Source organism: Scyliorhinus canicula, chromosome 15 (genome assembly GCF_902713615.1).
Source record: "Scyliorhinus canicula chromosome 15, sScyCan1.1, whole genome shotgun sequence".
NCBI lineage: Eukaryota > Metazoa > Chordata > Chondrichthyes > Carcharhiniformes > Scyliorhinidae > Scyliorhinus > Scyliorhinus canicula.
In genome coordinates this window covers 124,346,136-124,363,092 of record NC_052160.1, presented here as the reverse complement: position 1 = coordinate 124,363,092, position 16,957 = coordinate 124,346,136, and the positions used below count along the sequence as shown (strand labels likewise).

Sequence of the window (16,957 nt, the reverse complement as noted above, 5' to 3'; positions counted from 1 at the left end):
TAAGCTAAAGGGATATAGGGTTCTTGAAGGTTGGTGACTTTTCTGACATCAGCTTGAACTTGGTTGTCCTTCTAGCTCAGCACCAAGGCAGTTCAAAGATCTAGTGAGACAATTTATCCATTCTCCTGAAGGTAGCAGCTGTGGGATTGAGTTCTTTTAAAATTCTCTGTCTCTGGCACATGGATAATCAAATTCAGCAGGCAGGGTTCAAAACTTGTAAGTTTTATGGAGAGTATCTCAGTTGCTTGACATGGTCTTCAGAGAAAACAGGTGCTTAAACATGCAAAGGCCTGACTGACACTCTCTTTCCTTCTGCCCAGTAACCCAAATATGTTCACCGCTGGTATATTCCATTTATACATTGGTTAGATCATGACTGGGGATTCCTTTCTAAGCCAGGGTCCCATTGACAAAGCGATTACGTCTAATGGTTTGTAGCACCCTGTTAGTTACCCTGATGATTGTCTTGATGCTTTTTTAATGGGATAGGAGATGGTCCCCATTTGAAATGAAAATCGCTTATTGTCACGAGTAGGCTTCAATGAAGTTACTGTGAAAAGCCCCTAGTCGCCACATTCCGGTGCCTGTCCGGGGAGGCTGGTACGGGAATCGAACCGTGCTGCTGGCCTGCTTGGTCTGCTTTAAAAGCCAGCGATTTAGTCCAGTGAGCTAAACCAGCCCCATCAAGGCAATTATTCTTGGTGCAGCTTTGCAGACTGGTTGTCTCCATATCAATGGTTTTAGAATGTAGAAAGTACAGTAATGCAAATGTGCAGTCATCTTTGACTGTGATCACAAGTCACTGGAATGTGACTTTTATCTTATTTTTAGTCAATTAGGGTTTTAAAAAAAATTTGGTCATGGGATGTGGGCATTGATCATTAGGCCAGCATTTATTGCCCATCCCTAATTGCCTTTGAGGATGTGGTGAGTTGTCTTCTTGAACTGCTGCAGTTCCTGAGGTGTAGGTACACCCACATTTCTGTTAGGGAGGGAGTTCCGGGTTTTTGATCCGATGACAGTGAAGGACAAGCGATATATTTCTCGGTTACGATTGTGTGTGACTTGGAGGGGGACTTCCAGGTGCTGGTGTTTGGTGGTATCTGTGTTCTTGGCCTTCTAGATGGTAGTGGTCATGAGGTTGGAAGGTGCTGCCTAAGGAAGCTTGGTGAGATGCTGCACTGCATCTTGTAAATTATACACATAGCTACCAATGTTTGTCCATGATGGAGGGAGAGAATGTGGAAGGGGTAGCAATCAAGCGGACTACTTTGTCCCAGATGGTGTTGAGCTTCTCGAGTGTCTTTGGCGTTGAACCCATCCAGGCAAGTGGAGAGTATTCCATTACACTCCTGACTTGTGCTTTGTAGATGGTGGATGCCTCAGGATTCCTAGCCTTTGACCTGCTCTGGTAGCCACAGTATTTATATGGCTAGTCCAGTTCAGTTTCTGGTCAATGGTAATCTCCAGAATGTTGACAGTGGGGGATTCAGCAATGGTAAGGTCATTAAATGTCAATGGAGACGGTTAGATCTTTTCTTGTTAGAGATGGTCATTGCCTGGCACTTGTGTAGCACAAATGTGACTTGCTGCTTGTCAGCCCAAGCCTGGATATTGTCCATGTCTTGCTGTATTTTTACATGGATTGCATCATTTTAAAGTATATTCAGCAAGTAGTTGATGAGTCAATCATTTGTACGGTATATCAAACAGGGGTTTGGTTTAGCTTACGAAAGGTGTCATGGAAGATATTTAGTTTCAACGTTGCTACCAGTGCCAATTGTATTGACTTGACAATTCAGACTCCTCATGGTTTCAAAGCTAGCTAAATATAAACGAGGTTTATATTTTCAATGGGAAATTTCAAAGGCCAGCTGATAGGATGCTCATTTCTCTATGGTGCACGAAGGATATCAGATCAAAATTCTTTACATATATTCAGATACTTACAGAATGTACGCAATAACTCCAATGGACCAGCAGTCAACTGCTTTATCATATGGTTTTTGGTGAAGAACTTCAGGGGCTTGAAAGAGAGAAAATTTATAAATTTTTTTGAAGAGTTGCTTCAACTGAAACAAACAGTATAGATTTCTTATCAATGCAAGTAGGTTAGTAGTTAACCATAGTCCATTGAAGACCATATACACCTGTCTCCATTGGAAAGAGAGTGAGACAATTGGTTATATAGTTGGAGGGGCACCATTCTGTGAGCATGGGCAAGATAAAAAGACACACTGAACTCATGTAATTGGCTACAGTGTTTGTTATAGGTATGTTTGATTATTATGATAATAGATAGCAATAAGAAACTTTGTAGATATCCAATAGTCTGTGGACTTGGCGCGTCCCCCTCAAGATTGGGCTGCCTGGATCAGACCACCATTGCTGCAGTCTGTCTTTTAAACGCACCCCTTTGATTTTTTTAAATATAAATTTAGAGTACCCAATTCATTTTTTCCAATTAAGGGACAATTTAGAGTGACCAACCTGCACTGCACATCTTTGAGTTGTGGGGGTGAAACCCACGCAAATACGGGGAGAATGTACAAACTCCACACGGACAGTGACCCAGAGCCGGGATCGAACCTGGGACCTCAGCGCTGTGAGACAGCAGTGCTAACCACTGCACCGCTGTGCTGCCCCGAAACGCACCCCTTTGATGCTACTTACAAGCTCCTGGCTGCTCACACTGCTGAGTGCTGCCTGCGTCCTTTAAATGCTCAGAAGGCCTCTGATCATCTGGGAGTCCACTCAGACCATCCCGTTGGACACCCTCATATCCCAACTGTATCATCAAGGGAGTGGGCATTGCCAAGTTCAATCAAGAGCCCACCAGGTGTTGGCACACCTCAGAAGCGCAGAGGAAGCAGGGGATCTGCAGAAGTTACCCCAACCAGAGGACAACTGTACTGCAGCCTTTGGAACCCTCCCTGGGTCTCTGCCCCTCTCAGGGCAGCAGCCTACGAGTGACCCCCCACCCCTCCGGATTATCAGCTGTCTAATCCTGGTGAGACTGCCAGTGCTGACTGCCTCTTCCACCACCTCCCTGGCACAGTTCAAGAGGGCAGGCTTCAGTCTGCGGCACACACTGGGGATGAGGGTGTCCCTTTGCTCCTCACTGGCGTGGAACTGTGGGTCCACCTCAAACGCTCAACCTCGGGATGGGGGGGGGGCAGATCTTCTCTGAGACATCCTGGTGACAGTGAGTGTGTTGTGTCATGTGAGAGTACCTTTAAGAAATGGGTGTTTATTACTGCAGTGATGTCAGAGAGTGGGCGGCGCTGGGCTGTCTGTCAGCTGTTTACTTTCGCTTTAGGCTTTTTTGCTGCAGGCTGGGTTTGGGTTCATTTTCGTTTTGGAGAAGCTGAAATCACAACAGGATGTGTATGAATCTCTGCAAGCTTATGAATGTTCACTTGAGGTTTTCAAAGTGGTAACTGCTCTTAGTAGTGAATTTAAACCTGATGTGCTTCTGTTAAAAAGTGTTTTTAAGTCTTATGGATGTTAAAAGGAAAGTAAGGATTACTTAGAGTTGTATTCTTTGGGGGCTGTATTTGAATTAATGGTTGCTAAGATGCTCACTGTATGTTTTAAAAAGGTTAACTTGAGTTCATAGAATAAACATTGTTTTGCTTTAGAAATTACTTTTCCATTTCTGCTGCACCACACCTGTAGAGTGGGCCTTGTGCTCGCCATACCACAATCTAAGATGTGGGTCAGGTGAACTCCATGATACACTTTGGGGTTCTCTAAACCCTGGCCCATAACAGTGGTAAGTGGAGCGTTTCAAAACAGCACCAGCTGCCAGGCTCTTTGGCCCTAACTCCGACCCCAGCAGTTAGAATGCCCGCTGGGCCGACAATTGCTCAGAATTTGAGCCAACATAGCCCTGGCCCATTAGCATGTCCTGAATTGCTCCAGAAACAGCATGCCCAACGGGAACATGAACTGCACGCAATTCAGTCCCAATGGCAATACTGGGCCAGAATTCTCCGGTCGTTGTGATTCAGTTTACCCGCCGCCGGTGGGTTTCACAGGGGCGGTGGGGTGGTTACAATGGAAAATTCCATTGACAATCGGGGGAAAGATAGTATCCCGCCGCCAGTGAATGGCACTCGGCGGAGAATCCTGTCCTTCGTCTCCCAAATAGGAATTTCGCCCCTTATTTTAAAAATCAGTTTTTAATTTGTTTCCATTTTATTGCTAATTAGAATGTGCAACTCTCCCATATATTTGCTCACAATAAGCTGAGATTCCACTGTTTTATAACAGGACAATTGTCAAAAAGTGTAATGGGGAGAGTGTTATCAGAGGCGAGTGTGACACCTAAAGAGCGTTTGACATGCAAAATGTCAGCACATCATAAACAAGACTTTTGTGTCATAAGAATACTGATTGCCCGACTGGGAGAGCTGCAACCATTTACTAAATCTGAGTCTGATAGATGCATTAACGTTGGTACCATTTAAAAGGTCTGTGCTAATTCTTCTATGCTGGCCTTTGAATTTTGTGACGCCTCAAGGTCTGTTTCCCCCAATCATGTTATCAATAGTATTTAAAGAAGGAAACAGAAATGAAACAAAATGATACTTCAGTTAACTGTCATTTTGTAAAGAATGAATATTGACTGGCTATCATGATGAAGCATGTTTAGAGGGCAGCACAATGGTGCAGTGGTTAGCACTGTTGCCTCACAGCGCCGAGGACCCGGGTTCGATCTTGGCCCTGGGTCTCTGTCCGTGTGAAGTTTGCACATTCTCCCCATGTCTGTGTGGGTCTCACTCCCACATCCCAAAGATGCGCAGGGTAGGTGGATTGGCCATTCTAAATTGCCCCTTAATAAGAACAAAAAATGAATTGGGTACTTGATGAATGATGAATCATGTTTACAAATTGGAACACTTTTCGACCAGTGTTAGCTTCAAATACTCCCTGGTTAGACAAAACTGAGGGGAGATGCAGATTAAAATTCTGTCCACCCCAATCAAATAATTTAATCTAACCACCTTCTGGGCAACATCTCCTCTGCACACATATGTTCAGGTATAGACTAATCTGTGCTGAATTATGGACAATTTACTAGGAACTGCATTAAAACTGCACAAGCTCACCTACCTTGGATCTAAAACCATGTTTGTATTGGACAAGTTAGATTCCAGAACGCAAGCTTCAGCATTTACACTGGTAAATCTGACTTTGCCATCCCAACAGCAGAATTCTAGACCCAGATTGTTGATGTTGTGTCACCCATTCCATGGACTGTTCCATTAGATTTGTGTCACAAACATTTAGTTATGATATCCTAGATTTTTAATGAACCCCCGACCGCTCATACGTAATTGCTATAAATACAATTGGTTCAATTGACAGCAGGTCACACTTATACCAGTGCAGCAATTCAGAGAACAGGACCGGGATTCTCCCCTACCCGGCTGGGCGGGGGTGTCGGCGTGTCGGAGTGGCGTGAACCACTCCGGCGTCAGCTGCCCCAAAGGTACGGAAAGGAGGGGCTACGGCTGGTGTGAACGACCTTTGGCGCCATGGCAGCCGGGGCTGAAAGGACTTCGCCGGCCGGCGTAAGTCCGCGCATGCGCCAGAGCGTCAGCGGTTGCTGACATCATACCGGCGCATGCATAGGGAAGGGGGTCTCTTCCGCCTCCGCCATGGTGAAGACCATGGTGAAGGTGGAAGAAAAAGAGTGCCCCCAAGGCACAGGCCCGCCTGCCGATTGATGGGCCCCAATCGCGGGCCAGGCCACAGTGAGAGCGGGGTCAGATCGCCCCGCGCCCCCCCCCCCCCCCAGGACCCCGGAGCCCGCCCGCACCGCCAATCCCACCGGTCAGGTAGGTGGTTTAAACCACGCCGGTGGGAGAGACCTGTCAGCGGCGGGACTTCGGCTCATTGCGGGCCGGACAATCGCCGCGGGGGACCCGCCGACCGGCGCGGCGCGATTCCCGCCCCCGCCGAATCTCGGGGGCGAAGAATTCGGGAGACAGCGGGGGCGAAATTGACGCTGGCCCAGGGCGATTCTCCGACCCCCCGGGGGGGTCAGAGAATCCCACCCCAGGAGTCACAGTGCAGGTGATCTGACTACATAGGAAAGAAACATTGTTCACAGACCTAAGAGGCTCATCTTTTTTTTTTGTTTCTCTGCCCAAAGGCAGGTCCTTGGTGACTATGTGCCAAACCATGATAAAGTGCCATGATATTTTTTACAATGGTAGGGGCGAGGAAGACGACCCCAAGTCTACCCGAGCTGGAACAGGGATCGAACACTGTCGTGTTACCGTTAATGTGATCCACACACGAGCCATCCAGCCAACTAAGCTAACCCACCTTCCAAGTGCCTTATAATACTGAATAAACACAGCCTTGGCCATCCATTTATGTCATGTAAACATTTGCCTACATAACAATAACTGCACTTCAAAGCATTGATTGTAAAGCACCTTGAAATTATCTCAGGACACAATGAAACAGTGCTTTCATGCAATCTTATTTCTTCCCAAAGGCAACTCAATTCCTGAGAAAAGAAATTATTACAGAAGAAATCCTTTACATTTACTACATTCAGTAAAGATTGGTGAGTGATGAAACCCTCAGAGTCAGCAATGAAATGTTCTTACTTAATTAGGTATCACGGCAGCCTATTCACAACTCCTGAAGATTTACTGTCTGTTCATAAAGTAATTCAATTGATAAAACAGCCATACCTACCCACATAGCCAGGTGTACCACATGCTGTAGACATCACACCCGAATCCAACATCTTAGAAAGGCCAAAGTCACTGATCATAATCTTGGAGTTTTCATCAGAGTCGTAGTACAGTAGGTTTTCAGGCTATGAGAGAAATAATAACATTATTAATATCATTATAATCTCTCCTGCATTAGTATTACTGATGAGTCCACATTTTGAACATGGTAATATTTCTTTGGCGTTATTGGATACTTTCAAAAATAAATTGATGCAGGTTCTGAAAAGAATAAGGAATATCCCGTATCTTCAGATTTTATGAGGACAAGGTTTTAAATGTATCTCATGAAAGAGGACACGATCGAGATTATTTTATGGATTTGTTTTCCATGTGAACTCTATGCTTAGCAAGATAAGGGATTTACTGCTGATGAATGCATCGAACACTCTTTGCCAGGTGTAGGGGAGTTAGATGCACAATAAAGTTCCCTCTATTTTGCCCTACCTCAGTAGCTAACCTCAGGAAAAAGCACTCCCCACCATTCTGGCATTATTCCCATTTCCCACAACAGCCACCTCTGGCCGACATCATCGATTTAGGGATCATGATTCTTGGTCACTAGAATTCCAGCTGAGAATATGCAGAAAAATATTCAGAGTATGTGGAGAAACAGACTTAACATTTTGAGTTGACTGTCGCTCATCAGTTCGAACAAAACTTCTGAAATGTGGCGGCGGGGTTAGTTGATGGTGGAACCTGGGGAAGAACATTGCCAGTGGAAGCCCATTAAGTGGCCGTTCCTGATCCAATCAGTGGCTATTGAAACCTCAACACCAGGGAGGGGGCAGCTCAGTGGCTGGGCACCTTTGATAAAGGTAAGGTAAAATCGCCATAGTCCCAGATGACCATAGGCGGCTTTCCCCTTTGAGTGGGAGAGCTGGCTGGTGATGGTTTAACCTGAGGATCACCACACCTCAGGCGAGGGCAAGGTAGAGAAGACCATAAATAGCCTAAGTGAGGTTGGGGGAGGCCCTATGTGGTCTGGATGGAGGGGGGGGGGGGGGGGAGGAATGAGCGCCAGCAGCATCATTCCCGCGAGGGTGACCATTGTCCATCTGTGGTGTTTTTATGGGCCGTAGATTACCAATAGAAGAGGGCCCTCCACAAGAGGCTGCCAGGTTTCACTGGGTCCACCCGCCCTAATATGGAGGGGAAAATGTGGCCCTTAATTAATCACTTTTGTGGCTTAATGGTCTTCCAACGTTCCCACTACTCGTAAAAAGGCATGGCAGTGATGGAAACATCAGGCACCACTCATCCCCCCACCCACAACCGCCAATGTCAAACTGAGCCATTTTGCCAGATTTCCTCTCTCCAAGCCCATCACCAAAGGGCTGGTAAACCCCTCAGCCATTAATTATGTTTCTCTCTCCACGGATGTTACCCGATTCACCGAGTGTTTCCAGCAATTTTTGTTATTATATCAAATTCGCAGCATCTATGTATTTTGCTGCTGTATTGAGGATATCCAGATCTACTTCAAATAAAACCAATACAGATCTTGATATCTGATCAATTAATCCCATGAGTCAGGCCTTTAATACAAGATGCATGATGCCTAGGTGCAAGCAGGTTACTTGACTTTTTTCAGGGAATGTAGGAACAGGAGTAGGCCATTGAGCATGTTGAACCTGCTCCACCATTTAATGCAATCATGGCCGATCAGGCACTTGATGCCTTTTACACTTACTATTCCCATAACCCTTCGCGTTATTGTTAATCGGAAACCTATGAATTTCTGCCTTAAACATACACAATGTCTGAGCTTCCACAGCCCTCTGGGGTAGAGAATTCCGAAGCTTCTCGACCCTCTGTGTAAAGACATTTCTCCTCATCTCAGTGATAAGTGGCAGCCCCCTTATTCTGAAACTGTGCTCCCTGGTTCCAAACTCTCCAAACAAGGGAAACATCTTGCCTGCATCTAGCCTGCCTATTCAATTAAGCATTGCTGCCTCTCATTTTTTGGAATGCTAGAGAATACAGACTCAGTTTGCCTAATCTCGCTTCATAAGACAGGCCCGCCGTCCCAGGAACAAGGCTGGTGAACCTTTGCTATACTCCCTCTGTGGCAATAAATCCTGTCCGAGGTAAGGGACCAGGATTGTACACAGTGGGGTACATTGTACGGCTGGTCATTTAAAACCTGGGATACTGGAGATCTGCAGAAATTACTTTGCAAAACTGTAATCTTTGCATATTTGATTTCCCCTTTAAGCTTCTGCTTAGGCTGACTTGGACTCTGATCTTGCTATGCAATGTGGATATGCAATCACAATGCTTATCAATGAAAGTGCACTGCCAAGGTGACATAATAATAATCTTTATTAGTGTCACAAGTAGGCTTACATTAACACTGCAATGAAGTTAATGTGAAAAGCCCCTTGTCGCCACATTCCAGCGCCTGTTCGGGTACACTGAGGGAGAATTCAGAATGTCCAATTCACCTAACAAGCACGTCTTTCTGGACTTGTGGGAGGAAACCAGAGGACCTGGAGGAAACCAATGCAGACACGGGGAGGACATGCGGACTCCCCAGAGACAGTGAACCAAGCCGGGAATTGAACCTGGGTCCCTGGAGCAATGAAGCAACAGTGCTAACCATTGTGTCATTTTGCTGTCCATGGCAAGCTTGCTTGGTCATGTATGTACAGGATGTGTCTCACAGGTCAAAAAGATTTACCACCTCTGGGCATAAGTACTCTTAGGGCATGATTTAACCACTGCATTGCGCCAAGAGTGGATCTGGGCACACTGATTAAATAGCTGGAAAGGCCGAAATCTAGATTTGCACCCGTTTGCTATCCAACCAGCCCGCTCTCGATGGCGCATTCTGGAACACGCCCAAATATAGCGAGTATATCATTGACCCCCAATTTGCATCAATTTCCATCACATCAGCGAGATTGAAGTTGAATGCAACAGCCTCCCGGGAATGAATCCGCTTACCAGTGAGAAATGATGCAGGCATCGTTAATACTCCTTTTTAAAAACATGACACTAGCACAATGCTGATGGGAAGTGAGGAGGTGAGTAGACATTTCCATTTTCCAGCATGCAGCTGAAGAGCACTGGGGGATGGGGGGCAGGGGGCAGGGGGTGGCTTGGTTGAAGCGCTTCGAGTAGGGGTCGCTCCTGAGCTGGGGGGAGGGGTTGAGGCTTTTCATTAGTGAGGCCTTCAAGTCAACTTTAAATATTGTGGATATACATAACAGGGGCAACCACAGCTGTTGCCTGTCTGTCCTAATAAACACTTCCAGGACAGAGCACTATTCTTGGTTATATGCTTAAGGTCACTTTAACTCCCATTGACTGTAAGCAGCCTCTAGCTTCACAGCTGAAGGCTGCTAATATGGAGTTGGCCTTGTTAGTTGTGAGAGCATTTCACAGCTCTATTCTCAAGTCGATTCACGTGGGTACAAGTGCCATGTCTCAGATGATAATTATTTCAACACATTTCAATCAAACTTTGAAGCCTGACCTCTAGAAGTGTCAGCACCATAGAGGCGGCAGCCAGCAAACAAGTAAGAACTGGGCTTCAGCACTGGGGATATCCATGCGATCAAAGGGTGAGTGTGTGGATCAGGGGAGGGCACCAGAGCACATTCTCCCTAATGTACCCAGCAGGGGTCTGGGGTCTCGGAGCTCCTGCTGTGGCCTGGGATGAATGTGTAGAGCAAGGTTTTCCAGTGCAACTGGCACAGTGGATGGCACTCAGAGATGGAGGGACGCAGTTGGGAGATTTGAGGATCCCGGGGTGGAAGCCCTAACGGATTGTCGATCTGTCTCCTTCTCCAATTCCTTACAGATACCAAAATGGACGATAGTGTCGATCCCGCAGAAGGATGACCTAGCAGAACTGGTGGCAGCCCAGGTGGCCAGACGCCGGAGAAGGCAGCAGCATCGATGAATGCTTGAGGCAGCACACCATGTGCACACCCTGAAGACCTGACCACCCATCAGGCCGAGGAGGAACCCAGAGGGGGACCCTGCTGATGGCCCAAGGTGTACAGACGTCATTGGTCTTTCAAGGAGATGACAGACAGCAGGTGCCACAGAAGATTCCATTTCAACAAAGAGACAGTGTGGCACCTGTGCCATGTTCTTGCGGACGTGGCACCACGTGAAGGAGATGGACACTTTCTCGCGGTGGCCATGAAGGTCATCCCAGCCCTGAACTTCAATGCCACCGGTCCATTCCAGGGCTCAAGTGGAGACTTGTGTTGCATTTGCCAAACTATGGCCCACAAGTCAAGTGCATCCGTGAGGTCATGGATGCCCTGTATGCCCGGGCAGTTGATCATATAAAATTTGAGCTGGACCAGGCCCACCAGGATATCTGGGCTGCATGATTCCCCGCCATCACCGGGATGCCTCAGGTCCAGCGGGTAATTAATGGCACGCATGTCACCTTGCACATACCTGGGCATCAGGGAGTTCCCTTCATGAATAGGAAAGGGTTCCACTTCCTGAATGTTCACCCCATACGCAACCAAAACCTCAGGATCATGCACAGCTCCGTGATCCGTGACAGCTGCATTCTGGGACACACCGAGCTCCTGGCGTCTTGAAGGACCACCCCAAGATAACAGGTTGCCTCTTGGGGGATAAGGGGCACCCGCCGAGGTCTTGGCTGATGAACTCAGTATGGAGGCCAGAGACCAAGGTGGAAACCTGATGGAACAAGGCCAATGTTGCCACCTGTGCTGTCATTGAGCGGTGCATTGGACTGCACAAAATGCGGTTCCAGCACCTGGATCGCTCTGATGGTGCACTGCAATACACCCCCCCCCCCCCCACTCCACCCCAGAGGGTCTCCCACTTTGTAGTGGTCTGATGTTCCCTCCACAACCTGGCACAGTAGTGGGGCATCATGCTGGAGGAGGAGGGGGGACATGCAGCCTTGTCTGAGGAGGAGGCAGACCAGGGGGTTGGAGGATGAGCCCCGAGAGGAGCTGGAAGGTGGAGGACAGTTAGCGGAAGGATCCAGCATTCTCGGAGGACCAGGGAGGTCCTCATCATCAACCATTCCTCATAGGATGAGGCTTTTCCTGTCAGCTCACCCTCTCCTTCCCCAATTTCTACTTCACTCCTGATTCCCTGAACCTCCCAACCTCCTCCTGCCAACCCTGTTGCACCCTCCAAGGGTCTGGGTAACTTCACCCCAGGGTGGCAGGCCTGTGTTGGCACTGTCAGTGGGTCAATATACAAGGTAGGAGAGTGGCGATCACTCTCTGAGAGGTAAGCACTAGTGCTACTCAGTTTATGCCAAAGTCTGACTGTTGTCTTTCTGCTGACAGCAGACTCACATCCATCCTCTGAACGGGGTCTGCATCGAGGGCATTTGATAGAACACCACTGTGCCCTGAGGGGGTGGGGTGGAGCTGAGAGCAACAGGGGGTGGGGTTGCAGGCAGGCCCGCTGTGAGGATTAAAGTGACAGGCTTAACATGTATCAAGTGTAACATGTTTCAACAGTGAACATTGGACATTTCCATTCCCCCGAGCTACAGATTGTGACACCGCCACCCCCCTGTCCCCCAGTACCCATTCAGTGATCATCAATCTTCTTGATATTTCGTGGTCTATTGCTACGTCTAGGTATGTCCCCAGGATACACATCAGAGGTGGAGGCAGTCTGCTGCTTTTCATGTCATGTGGCCTTCGATGCCCTTGGCGGATGTCCTCTGGAGGGCCAGGTGCCGGAGGGCCCTGGCCAACTTATCAGTGTCACTGGCATCGCCGTGCCACCTTGTTCTGCCCACTGTGAGCTGTGCCGGTATCAGGAAAGATGGATTCAGAAGAACTGGGTTGGCCACCAGCTCTTCCTCCTCAATGATGGCTTATAGGGCCCTGGGGGACTCCATGGGATGGAGGAGTAGCTGGCATGAGTTCTAGAGGCCTCTGTGTCATCTGGCTTTGGCAGACCTGGCACCTCCCCTTTGTCTGCACCATGGTGTTAACGCCCTCAGTGAAGCTCCTCAGTGACTGGGCCATGCTCTGCATAGGCAATGTCCACCTGCATCAGTGACATGATTGACTGGGACATGATGTCAAGGCCACCAGCAATGGTCATCACTGACTGAGCCCTGCCTTGAACACCACTACTCAAGGCGCTGGCCTCGTGCTGCAGCTTTTCCATTGAAGTTGCCATCTATAGTGTTTTCCTCACTGCCACGTATTGTTGGCATCGTCTCCTGCGCCCATAGCCTTTGGGACTCCTCCAATCAGCTATGCACTTGCTGGAATGTCGCTGACATCCCCTCCTGAATCTCAATGCCATGTCCTAGCATCAGCATCAACTCTGGGATCATCTTGTCCAGAGGTTCGACATTTGACTGGCACTTTGCAGAATCCTGGGATCCAGCAGACCTCCGACTGCTGACTTCTTGGATGTTCCTGCCTTCACCTGATGTGCATCAGCAACTGTATGGTGCTCACCAGTTTGTGCCCCAGAAGCATATCCACTAATGTTGCTCACCAAGGTGTGTCTCTGCAGTGGTGGAAGGTGGGGGTTATAGCTATGATGCTTCAATGGTGGTCTTTTCAGACCTCTCCTCTGAGGTTACCTCTTGGATGGCAGGAGTGGGAGAATGACTCAGGATGGCCCAGCCCCATCAAATGGAGATCCTGCAGGAGAATGGACATGTGGGGCAGCACGGTGGCCTAGTGGTTAGCACAACCGCCTCACGGCGCTGAGGTCCCAGGTTCGATCCCGGCTCTGGGTCACTGTCCGTGTGGAGTTTGCACATTCTCCCCGTGTCTGCGTGGGTTTCGCCCCCACAACCCAAAAATGTGCAGAGTAGGTGGATTGGCCATGCTAAATTGCCCCTTAATTGGAAAAAATAATTGGGTACTCTAAATTTATTAAACAAAAAAAAAAAAAAAAAAAAAAAAAAAAAAAAAAAAGAGAATGGACATGTGGTCATTGAGAGGGAAGGATCATTTTGTCTGGCATGAACAACTCACTTGAGACAGGTCATCTTGGTGATGGAGCAGTGGATCCTCACCTCTGTGACACAGGCCAACCTCGCTGTCAGTGACTACTCTCTCCTCGGTCAACCCCACAACGTCCAGGGCCCATTACTCATAAGGGGTGTGGACTCGGATCCCTGATACCCCACCCCAATCTTGGCCCTTTCTCGCTCATTGTGGGCTATCTTCATCTGCAGGGTCAAAGAGAAGGATTTGTGGATTGGGAGGGGTCTACGGCAGGTAGCGTGTATGGCCACCACAACTGGACATGAAGGGATTGTACTGGTGGGTGTCGGAGGTGCTGAGAAACTAGTACAGAGATTAGAGGTGGGGTGAGTGGGTGCGTGGTGTCAGCCAATGATTTGTGGAGAGGGGGTATGGAAATTTAAGGCATGGCAGGTGGAATGGATGCCAGGAGAGAGGTGGTGACTTACCCTTGCAGCTTGTTGGTCTTCTTCCTACATTGGATGGCAGTCCTCCTGGTCATTCTGCCTGAACTGACAACTGCTGCCACTGCCTCCTAGGCAGCATTGGTGACCCTGCTGCTGGTCCTCTAACTCTCTCAGGGGGAACAGGATGTCCCATTTAACCTCCACAGCGGCCAGGCCAGCATCACCAAAGCGAGGAGCAGGTCTGTGCTCTGCCATGTTTGTGTGTTGACTGGGAGTGAGTGGTGAGGGAGCACTTAAAAGCAGCTCCCCCTTGTTAGTAGCAAGCTGTTGAGGTGCAAGTCTAGTGAATCAGACGGCGAGACAGTCAGTAATGGTGAGAAGCTCGTGGGGGCTCATTTCCAGCACTAAGTGCCATTACATACGGGCCACAAAGTTGCCAACGCTGAGGTCAAGAAACGCCTCGCCAATCAGACCCAAAATGACACTTAGAATTGTTTCCGTTAAATCTCGCCCTTAATATGAAAATATTTCCATTGCAGAATTTATCAAGAATATTCACACATTACAATCACAAAAATCTAATCAAAATTGGTCAAGTGGGTGAATAATAACTTGAACCGGGTGTCAGTCAGGACATAGGAAACACTCTAAATGCTGGCAGAATATCATTGCCATGCTTTGTCTTGTTTATAGGCTGTTACAATTATTTTAAGTAGGTGTCCTGCATCTCACAGTATTCTTTTTTTTATGTATTTTATTCCAAACTTATTCAAACAGTTGACTTCCAAAGTATTTTGTAAAGTTTGCAAAGAATTAATGTTTCAGCCATGGTTTGGTCTTACTATGAGGGACAAAATGCAATGCCGTGGGTATATACTCATCCTGCAAAGTCTGTGGAGCTGAAATTAGTCTTCACGAGTAAAGTGAAGTGGCTCAAAGCCAATTGAGAGCATTTAGTAAACCATATCGGAGTTCATTTAAGATTCATGTTGCAGACCAATATAGTCCATTCCATTTATTAAATTTGATTCCATGATGAATTGAACAGTTAACTCAAGTTCTGCAATGGATTGTTCAAAGATTCTCAGTAGACTGTTCGTCCAAACCTCCATGAACTGTCTCCAGACTGTCGTATTTGAATAGCTTTAATTAAAATAACTAATCTCTACTTCAACATTATTAAACCTGTATGAGAGTCTAGTCTGTTGCAAAACTGCCTTTTCTGGTTCGCATTCTAGAGTGACATGAAATACACTGAAACTCCCATTTGGGGGCAGTAAAGAGGTGTATTAGTCACCCATGCCAGAGCATGTTATTCCAGATAACTTGGTGCATAAAGCTACATTTATTTAATCAGGGACAAAAGTATGGAAGTTGAAATCTACAGTGCCATGCATAATAATTTGTCTTTGCTCAAGGTCTGGACTACAAATTAATTAATATTATAATAGTAATCTTTATTATTGTCACCAGTAGTAATATGGTTGAACTTTCAAATATTCTTGCCAGCAAAATCATGTCAATACCTTCAAGTCTCGGTGCACAATTCCATTGTCATGAAGATATTTCACAGCATTGAGTATCTGTCGAATCAGAATGATGGCATCTTTCTCCGAGTAAACTTCGCGCTCCAGAATCCTGTCAAAAAGTTCTCCTCCTGACACACTGGAAATAAATATGAACATGTATCATTCATCTGAAATGGAATGCACACTCACAATGAGTATGCTTGCAATCAACAACACTGAGTCATTGTTTTATTCCTCTGCAAAACGTGTCACAGAATCCTCGAACCAGGTTAATTCTTTTCAATTTGCAACAGGTACTTTCCGACAGAAATCACTGATGTAACAAAAGGTGCAGCGATGATGATGCTGAAATGTTGCATCACTCATAATATTCTCCGACCATAAACAACATTGTGTTGGCAAAACATCCTAAACTGTGACCTTCCTTCTCCATTATTGTGAATCACAATCAGTAACTCTATTCTGATTGTACTATTCTAATGAGACATAGTGATGGGTCCTACAAGATCTATCTGCTTGAGAACTATGGCAGTGAAAAATTCCATGATGCCACAAAGACAATTGCCAGTCTTTTCCAAATGGGATCCTCCTGATTTCCAAATATAACTTCAGTTGAAACTCCGGAGAAACCCCACCGTGAACAATTGTGCATTCCCTCTGGAGTTTCTGCATTTTCCCACCAAAGTTACGAAGGGAAAGTGGACATCCCTTTAGAAATTCTACACAGATATACCTGTACCAGTGAGTTCACTATTTCCATTGCTATTTATAGTAATCGTGCAGATATAAAGAAAAAAAGGCAGCTTGCATCGCCCCTTTCGCAACCCCAGAATGTCCCCAAGACACTTCACAGCCAAAGCATTTTTGAATTGCAGTCATTGTGATATTATAATAAATATGACAGCCAATTTGTGCATAGCAAGCTGACACAAACAGAAATGTGATAATAATCAGTTAATCTGCTTTGAGGGAAGTTGGACCTCAAATGAGCACCTCACGTGAAAGACCACACCTCAGAGTGCAGTGCTCCATTAGTACTAACCTTGAGTGTCAGCATAAATCATGTGCTCCACTCTCTGAAAGAGGATTTGAACCCAAAACTTTCAGACTCAAAGTCAAGTGGGCTATCCACTGAGCCATGGCTGATGCAGCTCTAAGAAAGCCTGAATACATACAGGCTTTACATTTGGTATCACTGGTATATTGATCAATTTCTCTTGGGCTGCCCATTATGTTTTCTACATAAACATTGGTTAACCAATAATTTCCACAGCAGCAACTTCAAAATGGCCCCACAAAAGACG

The 16,957-nt window shown here is 46.8% G+C and overlaps 1 protein-coding gene across 4 annotated transcripts in view; it reads right to left on the bottom strand.

Moving 5' to 3' along the window:
- Positions 1-16,957, bottom strand: part of LOC119978356 (calcium/calmodulin-dependent protein kinase type 1G-like) — a 44,635-nt gene that overhangs the window by 17,727 nt on the left and 9,951 nt on the right. For all 4 annotated transcript variants that reach the window (XR_005463423.1, XM_038819930.1, XM_038819931.1 and 1 more), the window contains exons 5-7: positions 15,651-15,789; positions 6,721-6,844; positions 1,951-2,026 (exon numbers count right to left, since the gene is read on the bottom strand). Coding sequence is in view for 3 of the 4 variants with exons in the window: in XM_038819930.1 (XP_038675858.1) it covers positions 1,951-2,026; positions 6,721-6,844; positions 15,651-15,789 (339 nt within the window). In the remaining variant the exon portion in view is untranslated. The remainder of the gene's footprint in view (positions 1-1,950; positions 2,027-6,720; positions 6,845-15,650; positions 15,790-16,957) is intronic.